The sequence below is a fragment of the Penicillium riverlandense genome (assembly GCF_028828495.1).
Source record: "Penicillium riverlandense strain IBT 135883 chromosome Unknown utg000006l_segment0_segment0, whole genome shotgun sequence".
Classification (NCBI taxonomy): Eukaryota; Fungi; Ascomycota; class Eurotiomycetes; order Eurotiales; family Aspergillaceae; genus Penicillium; species Penicillium riverlandense.
The window spans coordinates 2,478,422-2,496,366 of NW_026643197.1; the positions used below are offsets into that span (position 1 = coordinate 2,478,422).

The 17,945-nt window shown below is 50.0% G+C and overlaps 6 protein-coding genes across 6 annotated transcripts; 2 read left to right on the top strand and 4 right to left on the bottom strand.

Annotated features, from left to right (window-relative positions):
• Positions 1–407: 407 nt before the first annotated feature.
• Positions 408–1,238, bottom strand: cdc42 (Rho family GTPase CDC42; the record flags this gene model as incomplete). The annotated part of the gene is made up of 3 exons (XM_057198616.1): positions 408–903; positions 979–1,143; positions 1,219–1,238. 3 exons carry the CDS (start codon positions 1,236–1,238, stop codon positions 408–410), a joined length of 681 nt encoding a protein of 226 aa, XP_057052056.1.
• A 1,525-nt stretch (positions 1,239–2,763) lies between these two features.
• On the bottom strand, positions 2,764–4,783 carry mirC (siderochrome-iron transporter MirC; the record flags this gene model as incomplete). Its single annotated transcript, XM_057198617.1, has 4 exons — positions 2,764–3,563; positions 3,625–4,359; positions 4,407–4,537; positions 4,590–4,783. Coding segments are annotated over 4 exons (1,860 nt in total), but the record flags the coding sequence as incomplete, so codon positions are not given.
• A 692-nt stretch (positions 4,784–5,475) lies between these two features.
• On the bottom strand, positions 5,476–7,115 carry N7474_007208 (uncharacterized protein; the record flags this gene model as incomplete). The annotated part of the gene is made up of 2 exons (XM_057198618.1): positions 5,476–6,939; positions 6,993–7,115. 2 exons carry the CDS (start codon positions 7,113–7,115, stop codon positions 5,476–5,478), a joined length of 1,587 nt encoding a protein of 528 aa, XP_057052058.1.
• A 2,312-nt stretch (positions 7,116–9,427) lies between these two features.
• Positions 9,428–11,041, top strand: N7474_007209 (arylsulfotransferase family protein; the record flags this gene model as incomplete). Its single annotated transcript, XM_057198619.1, has 2 exons — positions 9,428–10,150; positions 10,208–11,041. 2 exons carry the CDS (start codon positions 9,428–9,430, stop codon positions 11,039–11,041), a joined length of 1,557 nt encoding a protein of 518 aa, XP_057052059.1.
• A 1,073-nt stretch (positions 11,042–12,114) lies between these two features.
• N7474_007210 (amidase signature enzyme) lies at positions 12,115–14,361 on the bottom strand (the record flags this gene model as incomplete). Its single annotated transcript, XM_057198620.1, has 8 exons — positions 12,115–12,504; positions 12,569–13,008; positions 13,086–13,165; positions 13,217–13,257; positions 13,322–13,477; positions 13,527–13,601; positions 13,654–13,946; positions 14,022–14,361. The coding sequence occupies 8 exons, from the start codon at positions 14,359–14,361 to the stop codon at positions 12,115–12,117; spliced, it is 1,815 nt and encodes a 604-aa protein (XP_057052060.1).
• A 1,408-nt stretch (positions 14,362–15,769) lies between these two features.
• On the top strand, positions 15,770–17,508 carry N7474_007211 (MFS transporter; the record flags this gene model as incomplete). Its single annotated transcript, XM_057198621.1, has 3 exons — positions 15,770–16,051; positions 16,108–16,493; positions 16,545–17,508. 3 exons carry the CDS (start codon positions 15,770–15,772, stop codon positions 17,506–17,508), a joined length of 1,632 nt encoding a protein of 543 aa, XP_057052061.1.
• Between the last annotated feature and the right edge of the window lie 437 nt (positions 17,509–17,945).

Genomic DNA, 17,945 nt, shown 5'->3' on the forward strand with positions numbered 1-17,945 from the left:
TGTGGATTTTGCGGAGAGAGGAGGACAAGTGTGTCGAACTCGCGATCGCCGGGCGTTCATGAAGGAGAGAATTGTGACAGCGAGTAGGAAATAATCATCGGTCAAGGGACATCGGGAGAGGGCAGAGCAAGGAAAGGAGAGAATAAGAAAACGGGACAATGGAGATATAGGGTCGCAGGAAGAAGCGGTTGGTTGCAAGAGTAGGAAACGCAGGAAACCAACAAGGTGATCACGGTGGTTCATCTGATGCCTCCCAAACCCCCAAAACTGGCCCCCAAGGAAACAGGTTCATTCCGTCGTATCTGTGTGGTCATCAATCAGCCATCGGGACATCCAAGACTCCCAAGTTCAACCAACCTGTGAAAAGATCATTGAAGACGTGCGTTCACAGCAAAGGGCAGCGTCTACTACGGGGCTTCTTCGGCGCTGGCTCCAGCGCAGCAACAATCGCCTGCACGAACACACACACACACACAACCGGTCAGTGATAATGCCCTCTTTCTTGGTTTTGCGGGCACAGTTACCTCATCAAAAACATCCTTGAGCTTGTACTGTGTCAGGGCCGAACACTCGACATATTTGACAGCGCCCAGTTCCCTAGCCATGCGATCCCCGTCCTCCTTACGGATGGGCTGCATCTTCTGGCGGGCGAGCTTCTCACGGACACCGGGGTCATCGCGCAGATCGGTCTGGGTGCCGACGATCAGGCAGGGGACGCCGGGGCAGTGGTGGTGGACTTCGGGGAACCATTTCTCGCGGACGTTCTCAAACGAGGCGGGCGAAGTGACAGAGAAGCAAACGAGGAAGACGTCCGTCTGCGGGTAGGACAGCGGGCGAAGCCGGTCGTAGTCCTCCTGTCCAGCGGTATCAAAGAGGCCGAGCGTGTACGGTTCATCGCCGATCCTGGGTTTAAGTTCCCATCAGTTGGGGTTCTTTTCTTTTTGGGGGGAGAGGGGGAGGGGGTCTGCAATAACTTACATCACAGTCACGGCGTAGTTGTCGAACACAGTGGGCACATATTCCGATGGGAACTTGTTGGTTGTGTATGAGATGAGAAGACAGGTCTTGCCGACTGCACCGTCCCCGACCACGACACATCTGGGTGGGCGGTTAGCTGGGTTGCGGTAGACGGTCACGGGCTCTCTTGGGCGGAGTGAGGGAGCCACCCGCCGCAGTCAGGGGGATAAGGAGGGCCGAAAAAAGGGGGGAGGAACATACTTGATGGTAGCAACAACCATATTGCAGACTAGGGAGTACGCGAGGGAGGGGGGGAAGAGGGAGGTAGAACAAAAGGTACTGGGGTGGAAGTCGATGGTGAAGAGAAGGGGGGGGAAAAGCGGACGGGAAAAAGGGAGAAGCTGTGGTCTGGCCGAGTCTAGACTAGTGAGGATGCGAACAGCAGCAACAACGATAAGAGGAGTGAACTATTGTGCTCATAGAAGTAGAGGTGTTTATAAAAGAAGATGGACTATTTCGTTTCTATCGGTTGATTTTATGGCTTCTCGTCCATTGTGGCTATAGCCTGTCACTGCTCCCACTGACTGCGCCAAGACACTGACTGACTGACAGACACCGAACCCTCTCGGTCCTTGTCCCGGTTCGCGTGCTGCCCAGAAATAATTAAATCACAACGAACCTTTCCTTTCGTATCGCCAATGGCTAAAGAAGCGCGGCAGGCGGGGAGACAACGTGGCCTCGTATTGCGGATTGGCTAGGGTGAGGGGTGAGGGTGATGTGAGTGAGTTCCCTAATTACCTGCCGCTGGACAGAGTGGGTTGTGTATATTAAGCCGGAATTGTCTGACAGCTAGGTCCGGATCTATTCAGTGCGGTCGGCAATTTAATGTCTAGTCATTCTGCCTGCGATATATGGTTATTATCCTCTTTAGCGAGGGAACTAAGCTATAATCAATTCACCTTGAAGAACAATTACGCACAGTGCAATAGAATAGAAAATCATAGAACCGAATAATCAGACCCATTTATTATTTTTCACCATCTACCCTAATTTTGAGCCATCATGCCACACCGGACGGCACACAACAAAGCCACGCAGTAAGCAACCGTAGAACGGGCAAACACCCCCTCTGTTCGTTCGCCTAGCCACACTCAACAAAGCTAAACGAACCTAGCCGACGACACTAAAATAAACCCCTGCAAGTGCATTCATTATTATTCACTAGAGCTAGAGCCCACAGGAGGTACCCATCATCTGATCCGCGTTTACCGACCGTCTCGTCTAGTGCATGCAGATAGACGCAGGTACCGGCATGTTGTTATATTAACTTTTATGTAGATGGAGTGGGAAAGCACCGACGACAAGGACACAGCGCCTCGAACAAGACTTGGCTGCTGATGAGCAGTGCGGACGGGTAGGCAGGGGCCGGCTGTATTGGAATCCTAGAATCTAAGTGGATAGATATATATTTCAAGGCAGGGGCTCATTTCATATCTATCAAATGTGGTATTCATTCATTCATTGCATTCATTTTCGGAGACATCTTTCCTCTACATACATCCCTAACATATAAACCAAAAAAATATATGCAAAGATGAACTGATCGGGGGGCTGGTAGGCAATACCAAATACCGCTGGCTGGCCGGGGATCAAGATGCAATGGCCACAGCAGCTGGGGATGGCATGATATGCCTGGAAAAAGTAGTGTCGTACAGTCGTAATGTTATATGGTGGTCGTATTTCAAAGGTCAAGTCATCAGGTCAAGTCCGTTTAGTATGTCGGTGGCAATCATGAGGATGAGTACATGGAGACTCAGGCTCGACTTCGACAATATTTGAGAGGCGGCGCTGGTGAATCCGGGACTCGGGGCTCATCTGTTTCGGTTTGTAGGTTAGATAAGTCGATTTCTCTGAGAGGGAGGCAAAAGGGGGCAATTGTTCTACCTTATCAAGTTTGTAATTCTTCATGACAAGACTGAGCGGGATCAGAGGGATAGTCACCAACAGCGCCAGGGTCAGCAGCCGATTCATAGTCTCCTGGTAGGCGCGGTTGATAGCGATGCGAGTTGGCGAGCCCATGGGATACGAGCGGGCGGTGGTGAGTTTCCCGAATATCTCCTCAGCCGCGCCCTTGGTCTCATCAGGCAAGTAGCGAAGCAGTTTCCGGGGAATCGAAGTCGACCAGATAGCCCCCGAGACGGCGGCGCCGACAGCCCCGCCCATTTCCATGCTCGTCAGGAACATCGCTGTGGCGGCTGCTACTTCCTGGTGGCTGGCGGAGGCTTGGACGCCTAGTTGGACCGGCACGTTAAGCAGGCCACCGCCGAAGCCGACAATGATTTGAGTACTCAGGATTAGAGCGTGGGAGCTGCCTTCGTGTCGTGCTAGTAGCATCAGTGCTAGTCCGAACATATACACGATGCAGCCGAAGGTGACGTAGATCCGGTACTGGCAGGTGTACTTGATGAGCAGCGACACGCCGAATGCTGCGATGGTCGAGGTGAATGCGAATGTTTGCGTAACGCGACCAGCTGTTGCCACGTCGTAGTCTTGGACAACCTGGAGGTAAGAATACAGATATGGCTGGACGGAGAGATAAAAGGCCACTGGTAGGTAGGAACTGGTCAGTGACCCACCAAGAAGGATAGAGAGAAGAAAAAAACGTACTGAAGTACCAAAATGCCAACGCACAGCCTGCGAGCACGGTTCTCTGCCCGAGGAGATGAAACGAGAGCACTGGTTTCGGAGCCAGTTTCTTAGAAGTCTCCCAAAATGGAACAACAGCCAAGCAGATGACACCAACCACGATCATCACGATGATACTGACGTTCTTCCAACCGTTCTTGGCATTTGCCGCGAGGGTCAATGGGATCAAAATCAATGCTACCCCGGCAGAAATAAGCGTCAAGCCTCCAACATCCAGTTCATACCAAGTGCGCTTCAGGGTGTGGACAAGGTCACGGCGTCTCGGACTCGAGGGCCGAATCAAATGCAGCCGTTGAGCCTTGCGCTGGTTCAAAAGCAGCGATAGAGCGAGGGGCAGGAACGATGCCGGCAAGATAATCGCCCACATGCCGTAACCCCAGCGCCACGACGTGGTGCGGAGGACGGCGTCTGCGAGCGTCGGACCGAGCCAGACGGTCACCAGGAAGGGGAATTCGGGGAGGAGAGCGAAGAAGGCGCGGTTCAGCAGGTCACTGCTATCGGCGATGAACACTTGCTGCAAGATTTGGAGACCGGTCGAGCCGGCTGAGTAGAAGATCTGGGCTGAGACGTAGGACTCCACGTTGGTCGAGGCGGCCATTTGGATATAGCCGAGGATGTATATAAGGATGCTCACGCAGAAGGCCTCGAAGCGACCGAACGCGTCAGCGATCTTGGCCATGGGGGGTTTGATCACCGCTAGATGTGTCAGTAATAGGCTTATTGGATTCTAGGGACCGGCTTACCATTCACCACATTCTGGACCACGAAGACGGTGGCGATCTTGGAGTGTTTGCTGAACGCGCTCGTCGCATATGCCGCCAACGAGACGACCGTCTGTCCTTCCAGAGAGGTACAGAATGCCATGAGGAATATACTTGACAAGATGATCAGCTTTCTGGTTTTGAAGACTGACAAGCCACACCCACCTCACATATGCCACGATTAAAGACCGAGTCGTCCAGGTCAAACTGATCGCCTCGATCTTCTGCACACCCTCCTGCACACCTCCCTCTGACGGAGTCGATGTCTCACTCGAGTGATCATCCCCCAACAACAGATCGCGCTCGGCGTCACTATCCATGCCGCTTTCCATTTGCTCAACAGCACCGTACGATGGCATCGCGGCGTCGCCCGCGCCAGATCAAGTTGTTTCACGGAGTACCGGGACAGACCGAGTCCATGAACACTAGAGCGGGTCGGTATGGATCAGGAGAGAACAAGCGTGTCATCGGAATAATCGTGGAAGATTCCAACTTGGGGAGGAAGAATAACTGTTGCTCGGGAAAGAGGGGCAAAGACGAGCTGAGCCAGTCCGGTCCACCAGGGATCAGCGTGCGGAAAAAGAGATACGCTGAGAGGAACTAACTGCCTAAGAGAATAGAAAAGAACAGGAAGAAGAGTGTCAGCCAAGCGATCGATAAGATGTGACCTCGGGTGTTGGTTTCGTCCGCTGGAGCCGCAGGCGGTCAATGGAGGGGAGCTCTTTCGTTGCTGCGTCATCTGCCTCCTAACGATCATTATTATTGGCTAATGTCATGTGTACCTAGCACTTCCTTAGCACGGTATATATTACCACGGTATACGCTTCTACGATATAGTCTCTACTCTTATAAAAAGTGTGTTCTTTGAATAGTGGCGTAGATTACCTTCGTAGCTTTGCCACCTCAACAATTCATACTTCCTACTTCAAATTGATTGTCGTCCCTCAACGACCTCGTACTCTATTGATGTTACAATACTCTAAATGCTAGAGACCATGATTCAAGCTTTGCAGGTCATCCTTTTTCATTAGTGAGCATGGCTCTAGTTCTTTCATTTTTTCTGCACCCTGTCAAGCCAGATCTTCCCCTCCATCTCCTTCTCCCATCCAATCCCCATCGCAATGACTGTACCTGCCGCACCAATCCGAAACTCAACCGGATAGACAGACGGATACAACGCGCCGTAGTCGCCGTCATGTTCTGACTCGGCGATGAAGAAGTCTCCACTTGCGTGTTTGAAGCGCAGGATCTCGGGCCAGGTGGTTTGGTTACGGTCCGCGCGGAGGATCGCCGAAGATCTGGAGGACTGTGTCGACTCGGAAGATGGCCTCACATGGTCGAGGTATATGGTTACAGAGCCGTACCCTGGATGGAAGTATGCGCCTGTATACAGTGACAAGGGTAAGGTGGTAGGCAACGGCGGAGAAGGGAGAGACGGGTAGAAGCGAGAAACCGCAGTGGCGACGTCGCGTCTGCCCCTTTCGATCGCGGCGAGGTTCTTGGCATCCCAGTCAAATCGTGGCTGACCAGGTCTAACGCCTAGCTTTTTGTCGATCAGGTGGAAGACAAGCGTCTGCTCTGCGCAGTTAGACGTTCCTGCCGTGTTGCCCAGGGCGACGACCGCATACTGCAGCTCCGGGATGAGGATCAGTTCGGCGCCAAATGCGTTCATCCCGCCCTGGTGCTCGAAGAACTCTAATCCGCGGTACACGCCAGTCTGCCAACCGAGTGCGTAGGAACCGGGCCCTGTGAAGGCTGAACCGCATCGTTCAACAGGTAGGTGGGTTCGGGGTCGCCAGAGCTGCTCGCGGACCATGTTCGGTGAGGCAAACAGCGCCGGCGAGCCCGTCAGCAGGGCGCGCGCCCATTTCGCGTAGTCGCTCACCGAGCTGATCACGCCCCCCGCTCCAGAGGTGCCAGCCGGAGGCATCCATTCGACGGTGCGGTACGTCCCGTCGTCGTCGATATAGTTGTAGGCGTAGCCACGGGCGAGAGGGTTCTCGTCGTTGGGCCCGCGAGCCTCGTCAAGACTGAAATACGTCTCCGACATCCCGAGAGGGCCCCAGATCCGCCGCGCCAGTAGTTCGCCCAGCGGCTCGCCCGTCACCGTCTCGATCACATGCGCGGCGACGATGAACATGGCATTGTTGTACTGGAACCTGGTTCGCAGCTCCGCTGTCAACGGCAGATGGCGCAGCTGGCGGACAATGTCCCGCACAGCGGTCTTGTCGCTGCAGATAGTGCTGCCCAGGGCCAGATCATGGCGCGGCAGCCCCGTCCGATGCGATAGCGCATCCTCCACTGTGACTTTCTGCGTGACGTCCTCGCTCGCCAGCACGAAGTCGTCGCGGATCAGCTGGCTGATGGGTGTCTCCCACTGTACCTGTGGGTACGCGTCGTTATCTTCAACCAGCATCGCCATAATAGCCGCCGTAAAAGCCTTGGTGGTGCTTCCAGCGTAGAAGAGTGTCGAGGGAGTGACGGGCGTTGAGGGTAAGGTTGCCACGCCATAGCCCTGATCATCCGGTGAGCTACATTCTCATCGTTGGTATATGCGGTCAGTCCAACCTTGGCCCAAGTCTGATCGCCGTCCACCACGGCGACAGACAACCCGGGGACATGCCATAGATTCAGCTGTTCATGAACCAGCTGGTTGAATTCGTCGTTCAAGGGGTTGCTTTGATTAGTCATGGTGAGTGGTTGAGAGCTGGATATAATTGAAAGTGATAGTACAGAGCTGAGTCTGAAGGAGCGGAAGATATGACTGTTTAAATGTGCGAGAAGAGGAGAAACTGGCTGCAGGCATCCGGATTTCTTCCCTGGCTCGATGGTATTATTAACGCTGCAACATTGGAAATGGCTAGTGAGGGGAAACAAAGGAAGTAAGCCATCAGATCAGTAGCTCAACTGTCCATACGATTCAAGCCATACATAGGACGATAGTGCTTATATGTATATATAGATATATACATGCAATGAATAGTAGATTCAGGTTCAAGATCAGTCATTTATCTGCGAGGTGATTTGCGGCTTCCATATGAGATCGAAGACGCTGCAAATGACATTTTGTTGCGAAGTGGCTCCGACCGACACGTCAGCAGAAGTTGGACACATCGTTTTATAAAACACCTCCCCGAAACCTCCAAATTTCAAAAGCACAAATTTATAGAAGCAGGGCGGATGGATGCTGTGAGACTACTGACAGTAGTGTCACGAATTGCGTGGTGAGGTAGAAGCACTCAAAGTCGGACATATCATTCAGTAAACCAGGGCTAAGTGTCATTCAGTATCCAGGATCAGAAATGGCTCTAAGTGTATCAAGATGGTTATCATCGAGATCAGTGGCCCACACCGTCAGACCAGCAAGGCCCATTTTGTCCGCGTAATCGATCTTCATCTTGAACGAGGCTTCATCGTTGAACGAGACGGAGTTGTCACCACCGTAGACCATATACCTGACAGCAGATTCCTTGTCTAGGTAAACAGAGCCTCCAGTACTATCCACGGGTATTCTTTGAGTTTGACTGGGAATTTCATCATGTAGGGAACTTTCCATTAGGACCCAGCAAGAGGCAATCCATTGATTCAAGCGGTTTGATATAGCCCTTCTCTTCTAAAACACTTCGAACATCGTAAGGACGGTCATGATTAGGCTCAAAGTATCTTTCTCTGTCCCGAAACCCTTCTTCACACTTCTGGAAATATGGCTGTATAACGAGTGCTCCCCTTCTCCGTAGAGAAAGTCATCCACCTCCTTTTCAAACCAGACCCCACGTCCAGGCCGGGTATGGAACGTGGACACCCCAATCGTAACCTTTGGCCGTAAGGCCGTATCTAGATCTGGCCAGAGAATGTTCCCACGTATCTATTTGCGCATCGCTGCGAGGAAGCTATACCAAGTCCCACCGTTGTCGAGGAATTTCAGCAAACTCAACTGGACGGAGCGGAGGGTCTCTGGTAATGCAGAAAGCAATGAGAAAGACGATATCAGATTGTACCACTATAAAACGCGATGGTTCGAAATGGTGGAGCTAGCTCACTCTTGACGCCCAGATGGATGATCCCGACCTTCCCCTGTCCTTGAGGCGTCGTCACATTGTAGGTCCTGGACATAATTTGTGGCCGGAGTGGCAGTTGTAACCAACATAACAAGACAGTAATAATTCTCCAATCCCGAGTAAGATCAGCGAGGGGCCAGCAGCAGCCCGCTCGGACTCGTACTCGCAAATCCCTCCCGCGCCAAGACTCTCTGTATCGTACGAGAAGTTTTCCGCACTAGCCGTTATTTACTCGCCGGTCGCTCTGACGAACCCCATCATAAGAGAAGAATACATACATTTTATGCATGGGAGCAATTATCCCGCTTCTGAATTGACCAATAAACTTCGTTAAGACTATACGGTATAGTTACGAACTATTCGTGGCAGACCCCAAAAGCACTCGGGTTTGGTAGTTGAAGCTTATCAGGGGCTACCCACGATGGGATTCGTCTGCCAAGACACGGATTCCGCCACCAGATGGGCCTAAATTTGGGTATCCACGAATCAACGTCGCGGGGCGGTTGGCTGATCTTGCTTTATCGGTTGGAACAGGTCGCATGGGTCTCGTGCGTTTTAGTGATACGGGTTCGGAACAAGCCTCGTGTATTCTCTGAGCCTATGGCCATCCCGTCCCAACTGACATGGGGGAAGAGTGGAGCTCAGAGAAGAGTGCCGTGGGTGAGAACTCCTGAGACTCCGTTGGCTAAATACTCAGCGGCCCCAGATCTTGAATTTTTTTCTCCTCGTCCTCCTGGCCTGGTCCTTTCGTTTTTTTCGTCATGTTTACCTTCGTATTTTTATAATATTTTCTTTTTTGTCCTCCTTACGATTACGAAGATGGTACATTTTCTTTTATTTCTATTCGGACTCTTGCGTTTCATTACTGGGGTATTTGCCGACGATGGAGATAGAGAGTGGCCGTTCACAGAGTTTCAGTCAGGACCCTGGCAGTCACCACACCTCATGGTCGCAACTTTTGGTGATGTCAGCCCGGGGAAATTTTTCATAAGTGTTCGAAGAATCCAAAGGGGCGTCGAAGAGTTTGTTGAGGATGGGAATCCGGGCACCGCCCCGACGATCTACGATAGCGACGGTGAACTGGTCTGGCAAGGCCCTCTACGAAAGACCATGAACTTCAGAGTGCAGAAGCTATTTGGCGAAGACGTCATTACCTTCTGGTCTGGTGAAACTGGCGTGTTAGGCTACGGCTATGGCCGTGTCCATATTCTCGACTCCTCGTACAACGAGATCTACACGGTCACACTAAAGGTCAATATCAACACCTATGATGGTGTTGAGCGAGATTCTTACGTCGATGTCCATGAGCATCTCATTACCCCCCAGAATACAATCATTCTCTCCGCTATCAATATTGCCCAGGCCGACACGAGTGATAGACCTGACGGCTTTCCGGATACCTGGGTTATCGACAGTCAATTCTATGAAGTCGACATCACTACAAACGAGATCCTCTTCTCGTGGAGTGCCCTAGACCACCCGGACTATCTCCCATTAGTAGATTCTAAAATGGAGATCGGCGGAAATGGGAGAGCCCAGAATGATCCGTGGGATGCTTTCCATATGAACTCAATCCAGCCAGTCAAAGGCGGCTATGTGATTTCGATTCGGTTCTGGTGGTCAGCATTCTGCTTTGATCTTAACGGCAAATTTCGCTGGCAGCTCTCAGTGAGTCAGCGATTAACGTCGCCTTTCACGTTATTATTTTACTAATTTGAGTCCTAGGGCGGTGGCCCAGAAGAAGGCACTATCGAGAACGATGCGTTCTTTGCTTGGCAACATGATATCCGCGTTTACAACCAAACAGACGATAGCTTAGTGCTTACTGTGTTTGATAACCACGCGAGGATGGCCGACGGGCCTAGGGATGAGACAACAGGGTTGGTTATCGACGTGGACCTGGTGAAAATGAAGGGCTCCACGGTCCGCCGCGCAAACTCAGCCGGGGCAGACCCTAGCGAATCAAAGACACAAGGCAGCTTCCAGCTACTCGACTACAATACGACCGGCCATATGCTCATGGGGTACGGGTCAGTGTCTAAGTTCAAGGAGTTCGACGGTGATGGGAAAATAGTGCAGATCGGCCAGTTTGGCTATCCCAAGCATGCGCAGTCCTATCGCCTCTTAAAGTATCCTTGGAAAGCGATTCCTTATTGGATGCCTAACGTCGTGGCTAAGCGCACCTCCCAATACACTTCCGACATATCAGTCTATATGAGTTGGAATGGCGCGACCGAGCACGACAACTGGAACATCTACAGCATTCCCAAAGCCACTTCTACCATGGATGAAGCCACTCTCCTGGCTAATCATCCCCGTTACGGCTTTGAGACACACGTGGAGCTCCTGCTTCCAGAAGTCGAGCACATCATTGTGGAGGCTCGACAGGGTGAAAAGGTGTTGGGCACCTCTGAACCTACAGATATCCAGCCGTGCGAGTTGGATTCTGACGAGCAACCCGACCAATCGTTCTCGGTTGCATCTAAGTTTACTCGTTCCCAAGTCGGAGCCTACACCGCGCTGGTGGTGTGGGGCCTCTATAGTCAAATTATATTTTAATCAAATTAATATTTGTTGAGCTTTTCGAAGCCGTATTCCAAAAGAAAGTCGGTTCTCCCACTAATTATACACCGCTATTGTATCCATAGGGATAGTCTGAAGGACTGAGATGCCATTTTCGGCGCCTTTTTTTTTTTTACCAATATCTAGTCATCTAAACATCATTTTATGTCTAGTTAGAATTAAGCTTTTCATTGCAGAGAGTAGAGGACCAAATTCTATGAGATCCTTTGAAGATTTAGTCATAATGAGGAATTTCATAGTGACTCATTCGACTTGAGACAGATAACTAGTCGACACGATACAATACAATTAAGCAAGGCTTGTTGAGAGACTAACCAATGTTGGATAAGATCGTTTCAAGACGGACTGGGAAACAATTAGTGGGAGTATAAGAGGTAAATTGATTTCGAACTTTACTATAAGCGAATAAAAAAAGATAGATAAGGCACTAGGGGACGGGAAATCATGCGTGAAGGTACGTGTGTTTTCAACCAAGATTGCAACTAGCACTAAAACTTCAATCTTCAAGCCGGAATCTCGACAATGACCTCTGGAACTCTCTTTGGCACCTTTCATAGGTCAAAACACCCTGAGCTTCTTGCTATTTGAAAACTCAACTCAGCCGCATCCCGTAGAGGGCGAACAGCCAAGTTTAGTTCAGGGTCTGTGCATGTTCAGATAACATTGAACCTGTAAAAACTGGCTTCACAATGCCCTCCTCCTGCAGATCGACTATCAGATTATACAACATGAGATCCTGCCGCAAAGTATAACATAAACGAGTCAGTTTTTATATCATAGGACGTTTATTTCAAGGATATATCCTTGGAGCACTTACACATCCTTTCGCTGCTAAGAGGCTCACTGTGACAGGAAGGAATTCGACTTTTCCAGTGATTGTCGAATGGTATGGTATCTCACCGACTTCGGAAGAGAGGGATCGGTATTAGATGGTCATCTTACATTGAAAACCAAAACGATTGCGTTGGGAATGTCCCAGTGAGAATACTTACTAGGAACCACATATTCAGGGTCTTCTGAGAAGATTGAAACTTCCACATTAGAAAATCCTAGTGGTGGGATTGGAGGCTTGCTATAGTCATACTATTAGTAAGCCTGTCGTTCCAGCAGGCCGCTTCAATCAGGCCAAAAAAAAGGACTTGCCGGTATATATTCCGATAAACTGTTTGACCCACGGTGAGGGGATACACAAACAAACTGTCAGAGCAGGTTTTCGTATTCTTCACAACCACGTAGTTATTGAACCAGTCTTTGAAGATTGTTTTGTTTGTCATGGCCTCATCGAATGTGCCAGGGGGTTGCGCGCGGCCCCAGGTCCAACGCACCTCCGAGGAAGGATCAAGGAATGGCGTGCGACCATCATGAACTTGGGAGTAATCTGCGATAAAAGGGTTCCCTAGGAGGTTAATCTGATCAATGGAGATCAAATCCGAATACGTCTGTCAAAAACTAGGCGTTAGTGTGTCTAGTATGAGGGTAAAAGGATAACAAATGGTGACATACCTTGAACAACAAATCATCCAGACTGGCCAGGTCCACAGAAGGTTTGGTGGCATTCCACAAATCATCCAGACCGATCACTTCTCTTTTACCATTTAAGAAACTTTCCAATCTAGAGACAAAATTCTCAACTAACACGCCTGCTGGGGAACTGGGCGCCGCGATAGAGAAATATTCTAAAGGGTAGATAATCTTTGAAGGATATTCAGTGTAATCCTGGAAGTCATGAAGCCACACACGTGCTACAGACCTCCATAGCTCAGCCTCACGCGCGAAGATACCGGCGGTGTCCAGCGCACTGCAAAGAGGCATTACATGGTCTAGAGAAATTGCGCCATGAGAAGGGCGACTTCCATAAATACCTTGCGCTCCAGCAGGGTCTCGGATCGATCCCCCTGTGTCTGAACCGATAGCAAAATCTAGCCAGTCATAGGAGGCAATACCTAGTTAAATCGTCAGCCATCTACCTTTGCTATAGCTGACAAACCAACTGGGCAAGCATCAACCACAGATAACGTACCGGCCGCCGGCCCTGCTGATGAGGATGATGTGTCTTGTTCTCCGTCTCCTCGGGGATTGAATGGCTCGTGGTAGTCGACCCTATACTTCTGTCAATACTGGAAAGACAGAGACAATCAAAACCGGCTTTACCAATCGGCAGTGGCAATCTCCCCATTTGCGAATTGGGATGTCTTGCTGAATGTTAGCACCAGCAATTGGAACACAGCTGATCGCTCTGCTTTGAAATAATAATACCTTCATCTTGCCAACAAGAACGGCCCCAGCATCAAGAAGGATTTGTATAGCGGATGCTGTCACATTGCGCTCTGGATAAAGAGAATAATACGCCCTGTTCCCGCAGCCAGTTTTGACTCCTGCGATATCAAATATATCCTTGGCGCCGAAACGATACTGTTATTCTTAGCAATAATGACTCGGACGGAAAGACAAGTAGACTCACCCCAGCCAGAGGTTTATCTGGTGACTTCTCACTGTAAAGCCTAGAAGGCACACCAATTGTAGCGGATTCGGTTCCCTATGAGACAAATAAGCTTCACGATGCATCTGTCACAGCTCAGACCTCTTACTGGAACAGCAGCTGGCAGTATGGCAAATCGACTGTCGGATTGCGGAATCAATCCAGAAACAAAAGCTTGTTGCACGTCTGAATAGAGCCGGTATGCTTTGTGCACGCTACCAGTCGCGATATCCAAGAAATAGGGCCCAGGGGCCAGATCACTGCTTGATTCGACAATTTGGTTGCCGGAATTGGCGTAATGCTCTGAGAGAACAAGCAAGTGGGAGTTAAACAGCTCTCTGGCCTGCTTCAATTTCCTCACTTTTTGTGGCTCCCCTGAGCCGTTATACTTGACATAAACAGCTATTTATCATCAGCGCATGGTTCAACTGGCGAAATACGTGTGGATAAATACTACAGCTTGGGTGGAGCACCTACTATTCAGAAACCCTTCTTGGAAAACATCGTCTCTGGCTTTGTACCTTTCGACGGCTCCCTGAAATACCGATTCGTCGAAGGAAGGATCGTCGACGAGAACAACTGTCAGAGGAACATGCGCTCCCACAGGTTTGAGCGACAAGAGCGATGATGTTATATTCAGAATCCCGTCCGAAGCAGGATGCGCAAAATACCGCAAACCACCGAGAGTGTAAGTTTCACCGGTAGGGGTTAACCCTCCCAAAGCGTGAACCTCCGCGTTTGGGTACGCAGGCGCAGCAGTCACCAGGCTAGCAGCCAGCCAGCAAAATGTTAGGCGTCGGAAGAGAGTGAGTGCCATTTTCTACGGACAATGCCGTAGCGATTTTGGCAGATATTTGATGAATATCAGCTCGCTATGGCGCATAGGCAATTCATATAGATGGGGACCCATTCAAAAAGTCTACGATTTCACCCCCTAAAACGCTTAACGAGTAAGGTTAAGTGGAGATGCTGGGCGGCACCAATTTCCAAGTTAGACTACATCATTCTAAATAGACTCCTGTTTTCACAGGTCTTCTGACGATCTATTTTTTTGGTCGAACTTAACCACCCGCCTCCGGGGCGTCGACTTCCGGATTTCGACTTCAAACTGCGTCTCTGCCACTCCACTTCAAATTTATGTGGAAGGTGGCCCCACCCCGGCGCGGCCAAACTAGTCTATCCATTGAGACTCACCGAATTTTGAAAACACACTTGCAATAAAAAGGCAATGGCATGGCAGAAACCCATTTAGGCGCTAAGTTGCCAGTCGCCGACAGAAAACACTGGGTTGGTCCTCGGTATTTGGGCAGCTTACCTATTCCAATGGATAAGGTCTCGTTTTTGACGTGCATCAAACTCTACCAAATGTCGCAAGTCCTTTTCTATGACCATCGGTTCCTCGCGACAATTTCTGCTCTGACTCCTAACTTTCATTTCTTGCTAACGTGTCTTATGAACATAACTTTACTGGTTATTTCTTTATTTGCGGCCCTCTCAACGATGCCAGCCTGGAGTTAGCGGATTTATCTACAGTTTGTCCTCACATCATGATACGGAAGTAGCCTAACAGGTAATACTACGGGTTATTTGGAAAAGCAAAGTAACAGAGGTCACGCACAGCTTCCTATGCAGAGTTTTTAGTGTCATGCGTTTCTCAGCTGGCACCTTCCAATAATTCTCTAGCGGCTCTGTTTCATGAAGGGTGCCCTTTTCATAGGTGTCGAAACTAAACTGCGGTATTTGAGGGAATCTAGCTTGGCATTTGTCACAGTCCTCTTTATAAATCTGGTCATTCTGAATCATACGTTTCCATAACCGAATAAATCGTTATATTGCTGAGATCGCCTTATCTATCTTCAATGTGCACGGGCCTACATACTATTCTAAAATTGGAAATTTATGCCGCTGACCCAATCGAACTTTCAAGAACCAGAAGCCCAAATTTCAAATTGACTTTGAAATCAGCGCGGCCCAGGAAATCTGCAGCAGATACTGTGGAATTCGTGGAGGAATTGCGAACCATAGAATTCTGGACTTGGAAGTTGTCTTCCTAAGGTTTGCGAGTTCGGATATTTCCTAAATTGAATTTCTGGAGTCGACTAGTAGCTGTTAGTCTTCAGTCCCGCGATATAAATCTGAGGCACGGCCGCTTTTCGACCGTACGTATAAAATTTCTCGGGTTGCCCAAGGTTGCGCACCATCTCAAATCTATAATTCTGTTTGCAATGACCACCTCAGTCTCATCTGAACGTTCCGCAACCTTCTCTCACTCAATTGGCGTTGCAGGGGCCTATGACAATATGGAGGCTTCTGCCGCTGTGAGTAAAACCCTGGAATCTGGCCCAGCGGACTACCATGGTATCGACACTCGAAACGTCCAGCCTGGTGCGGATGAGGTTTACGATAAAAAAATTGCCATTCTTAACGAAGCTCTCATTGATTTGGGCATGGGGCCTTATCAGTGGAAGGTGTTCTTAACGACGGGGTTTGGCTGGTTTGTTGATAATGTAATAATGGACCCTTAGGATCAGTCAATTGAATTGAAGCTAACAGTTCTCAACAGCTGTGGATGCAAGCCATCACTATCATCAGCCCTGCTGTTCAAAAAGAATTCTTGGTGAACCAAATCGCATTTCTCACGGTAGCAAAGTATGCGGGTCTTGTCATCGGGTCCAGTGTTTGGCCCATGACTGCAGATTTCATCGGGAGGCGTCTTGCATTCAACGTCACCCTCATGATTTCAGCGGTCGCAGGCTTAGTTGGAGCTGGAAGCCCCAGTTTCACTGCTATTGCGATCTTTTGCGCCTTTATCGGGCTCGGAACGGGAGGCAATCAGCCCGTGGACAGTGCGATATTCCTTGAGTTCACGCCCGCGACGCATCAGTATCTGCTCACCATGCAGTCGGGCTTCTGGTCCCTTGGTCAAGCAGTAGCGGCGCTTGTGGCGTGGTAAGATCGCATAATGCTTCCCCAGAGCGACCCATGGCTGACGTTACTTAGGCCTTTAATTGCGTCCTATACGTGTCCCTCATCAGAGCAGTGCACATTTCAAAACAACCTCGGTTGGCGCTACGCGTACTGGACCTTCGGTGGATTGACTGCTGTAATGTTTTTGGCTCGGTTTCTTTTTCAGATTTATGAAACGCCCAAGTACCTCTTGGGCAAAGGAAAAGACCGGCAGGCGGCGGAAGTGGTTGCAAAGGTTGCTAGACGGAATGGCAGTACTACATGGTTAACGGCCAGCCACTTCGAGGCCGTTGATGCTGAGTTGCAAACTAATGGCTCTTCCATGCCTAACGAGGAGACCACGCCACGAAGTATTCTTCGACGCGGTCTTTCTAAGTGGGCACCACATAGATTGCTCGCACTCTTTTCTACCCCTCGAATGGCCCTCTCGACGTCCCTGATGCTCTTTCTTTGGTGTTCCATCGGTATGGCATACCCCCTCTACAACTCATTCATTCCTATCTACCTGGAAGCCAAAGGCGTCAATTCCGGGAGCGGTTCTCTGAATGTGACGTATCGCAACTACGCCATCCAAGCCGTTTGTGGTATACCTGCATCTATCATCGGTGGCTTCACCGTCGAGATGAAGCGGATTGGACGCAAGGGCACTGGAGCCATCGCGTGCTTGTGTACGGGTGTTTTCCTTTTCTTGTTTACTCGCGCGGAAACCCCTGCCAGTGTTCTGGGATTCACTTGCGTCATTGCATTTTTCCAGAACCTCGTATATGGATTGCTTTACTCTTACACGCCCGAGCTTTTCCCGGCGCCTATCCGCGGCACGGGAAATGGACTTGTGGCGCTGGCCAATCGCTTTGCGGGTCTGCTGGCTCCCATCATTGTGGTCTATGTCGGCGTGGACACGAGCATGCCGGTGTGGATTTCTGCTGCGCTTTTTATTGTGGCCGGGTTTGTCTTTTTGGCCTTGCCGTACGAGATGAGAGGTCGTGCTGCTGCGTAGTTACTAGAAAGCTTGAATGATGATGGCTGATGCTTTTTGCTGCGCGTTGTTACTCCCCCAAAGCTAGTGTTCTAGGCCCTTGCGGTATTTCTTGTCGTCCTCCAGCCCCACGCCGCCGCCCTGGGGAGGTGTTGGTGTCGTGGTATGAGGCTTCACTCGACGAAAGTGAAACGAGTAAGATATTGGGTTGAAGCTGTGTATAGGATTTTGCTGCAGCCTGATCTAAATTCGGAAAGAAATTTAGATCGATTTAGTAATATCTCTCAGGGATTGGAATGCCTACGGGTCACATAAAAGGGTTTTATCCCTCACCGTGTTTTCTTAATTTGTACTAGTTGTCAAATCGAGGACGTGTGACATGCCAAACTAGAAGTGCAAATCACCAAGAAATAGATCTCTTGTTCTCTGAACCTGTAAAGGACTAGAAATGGCAGACA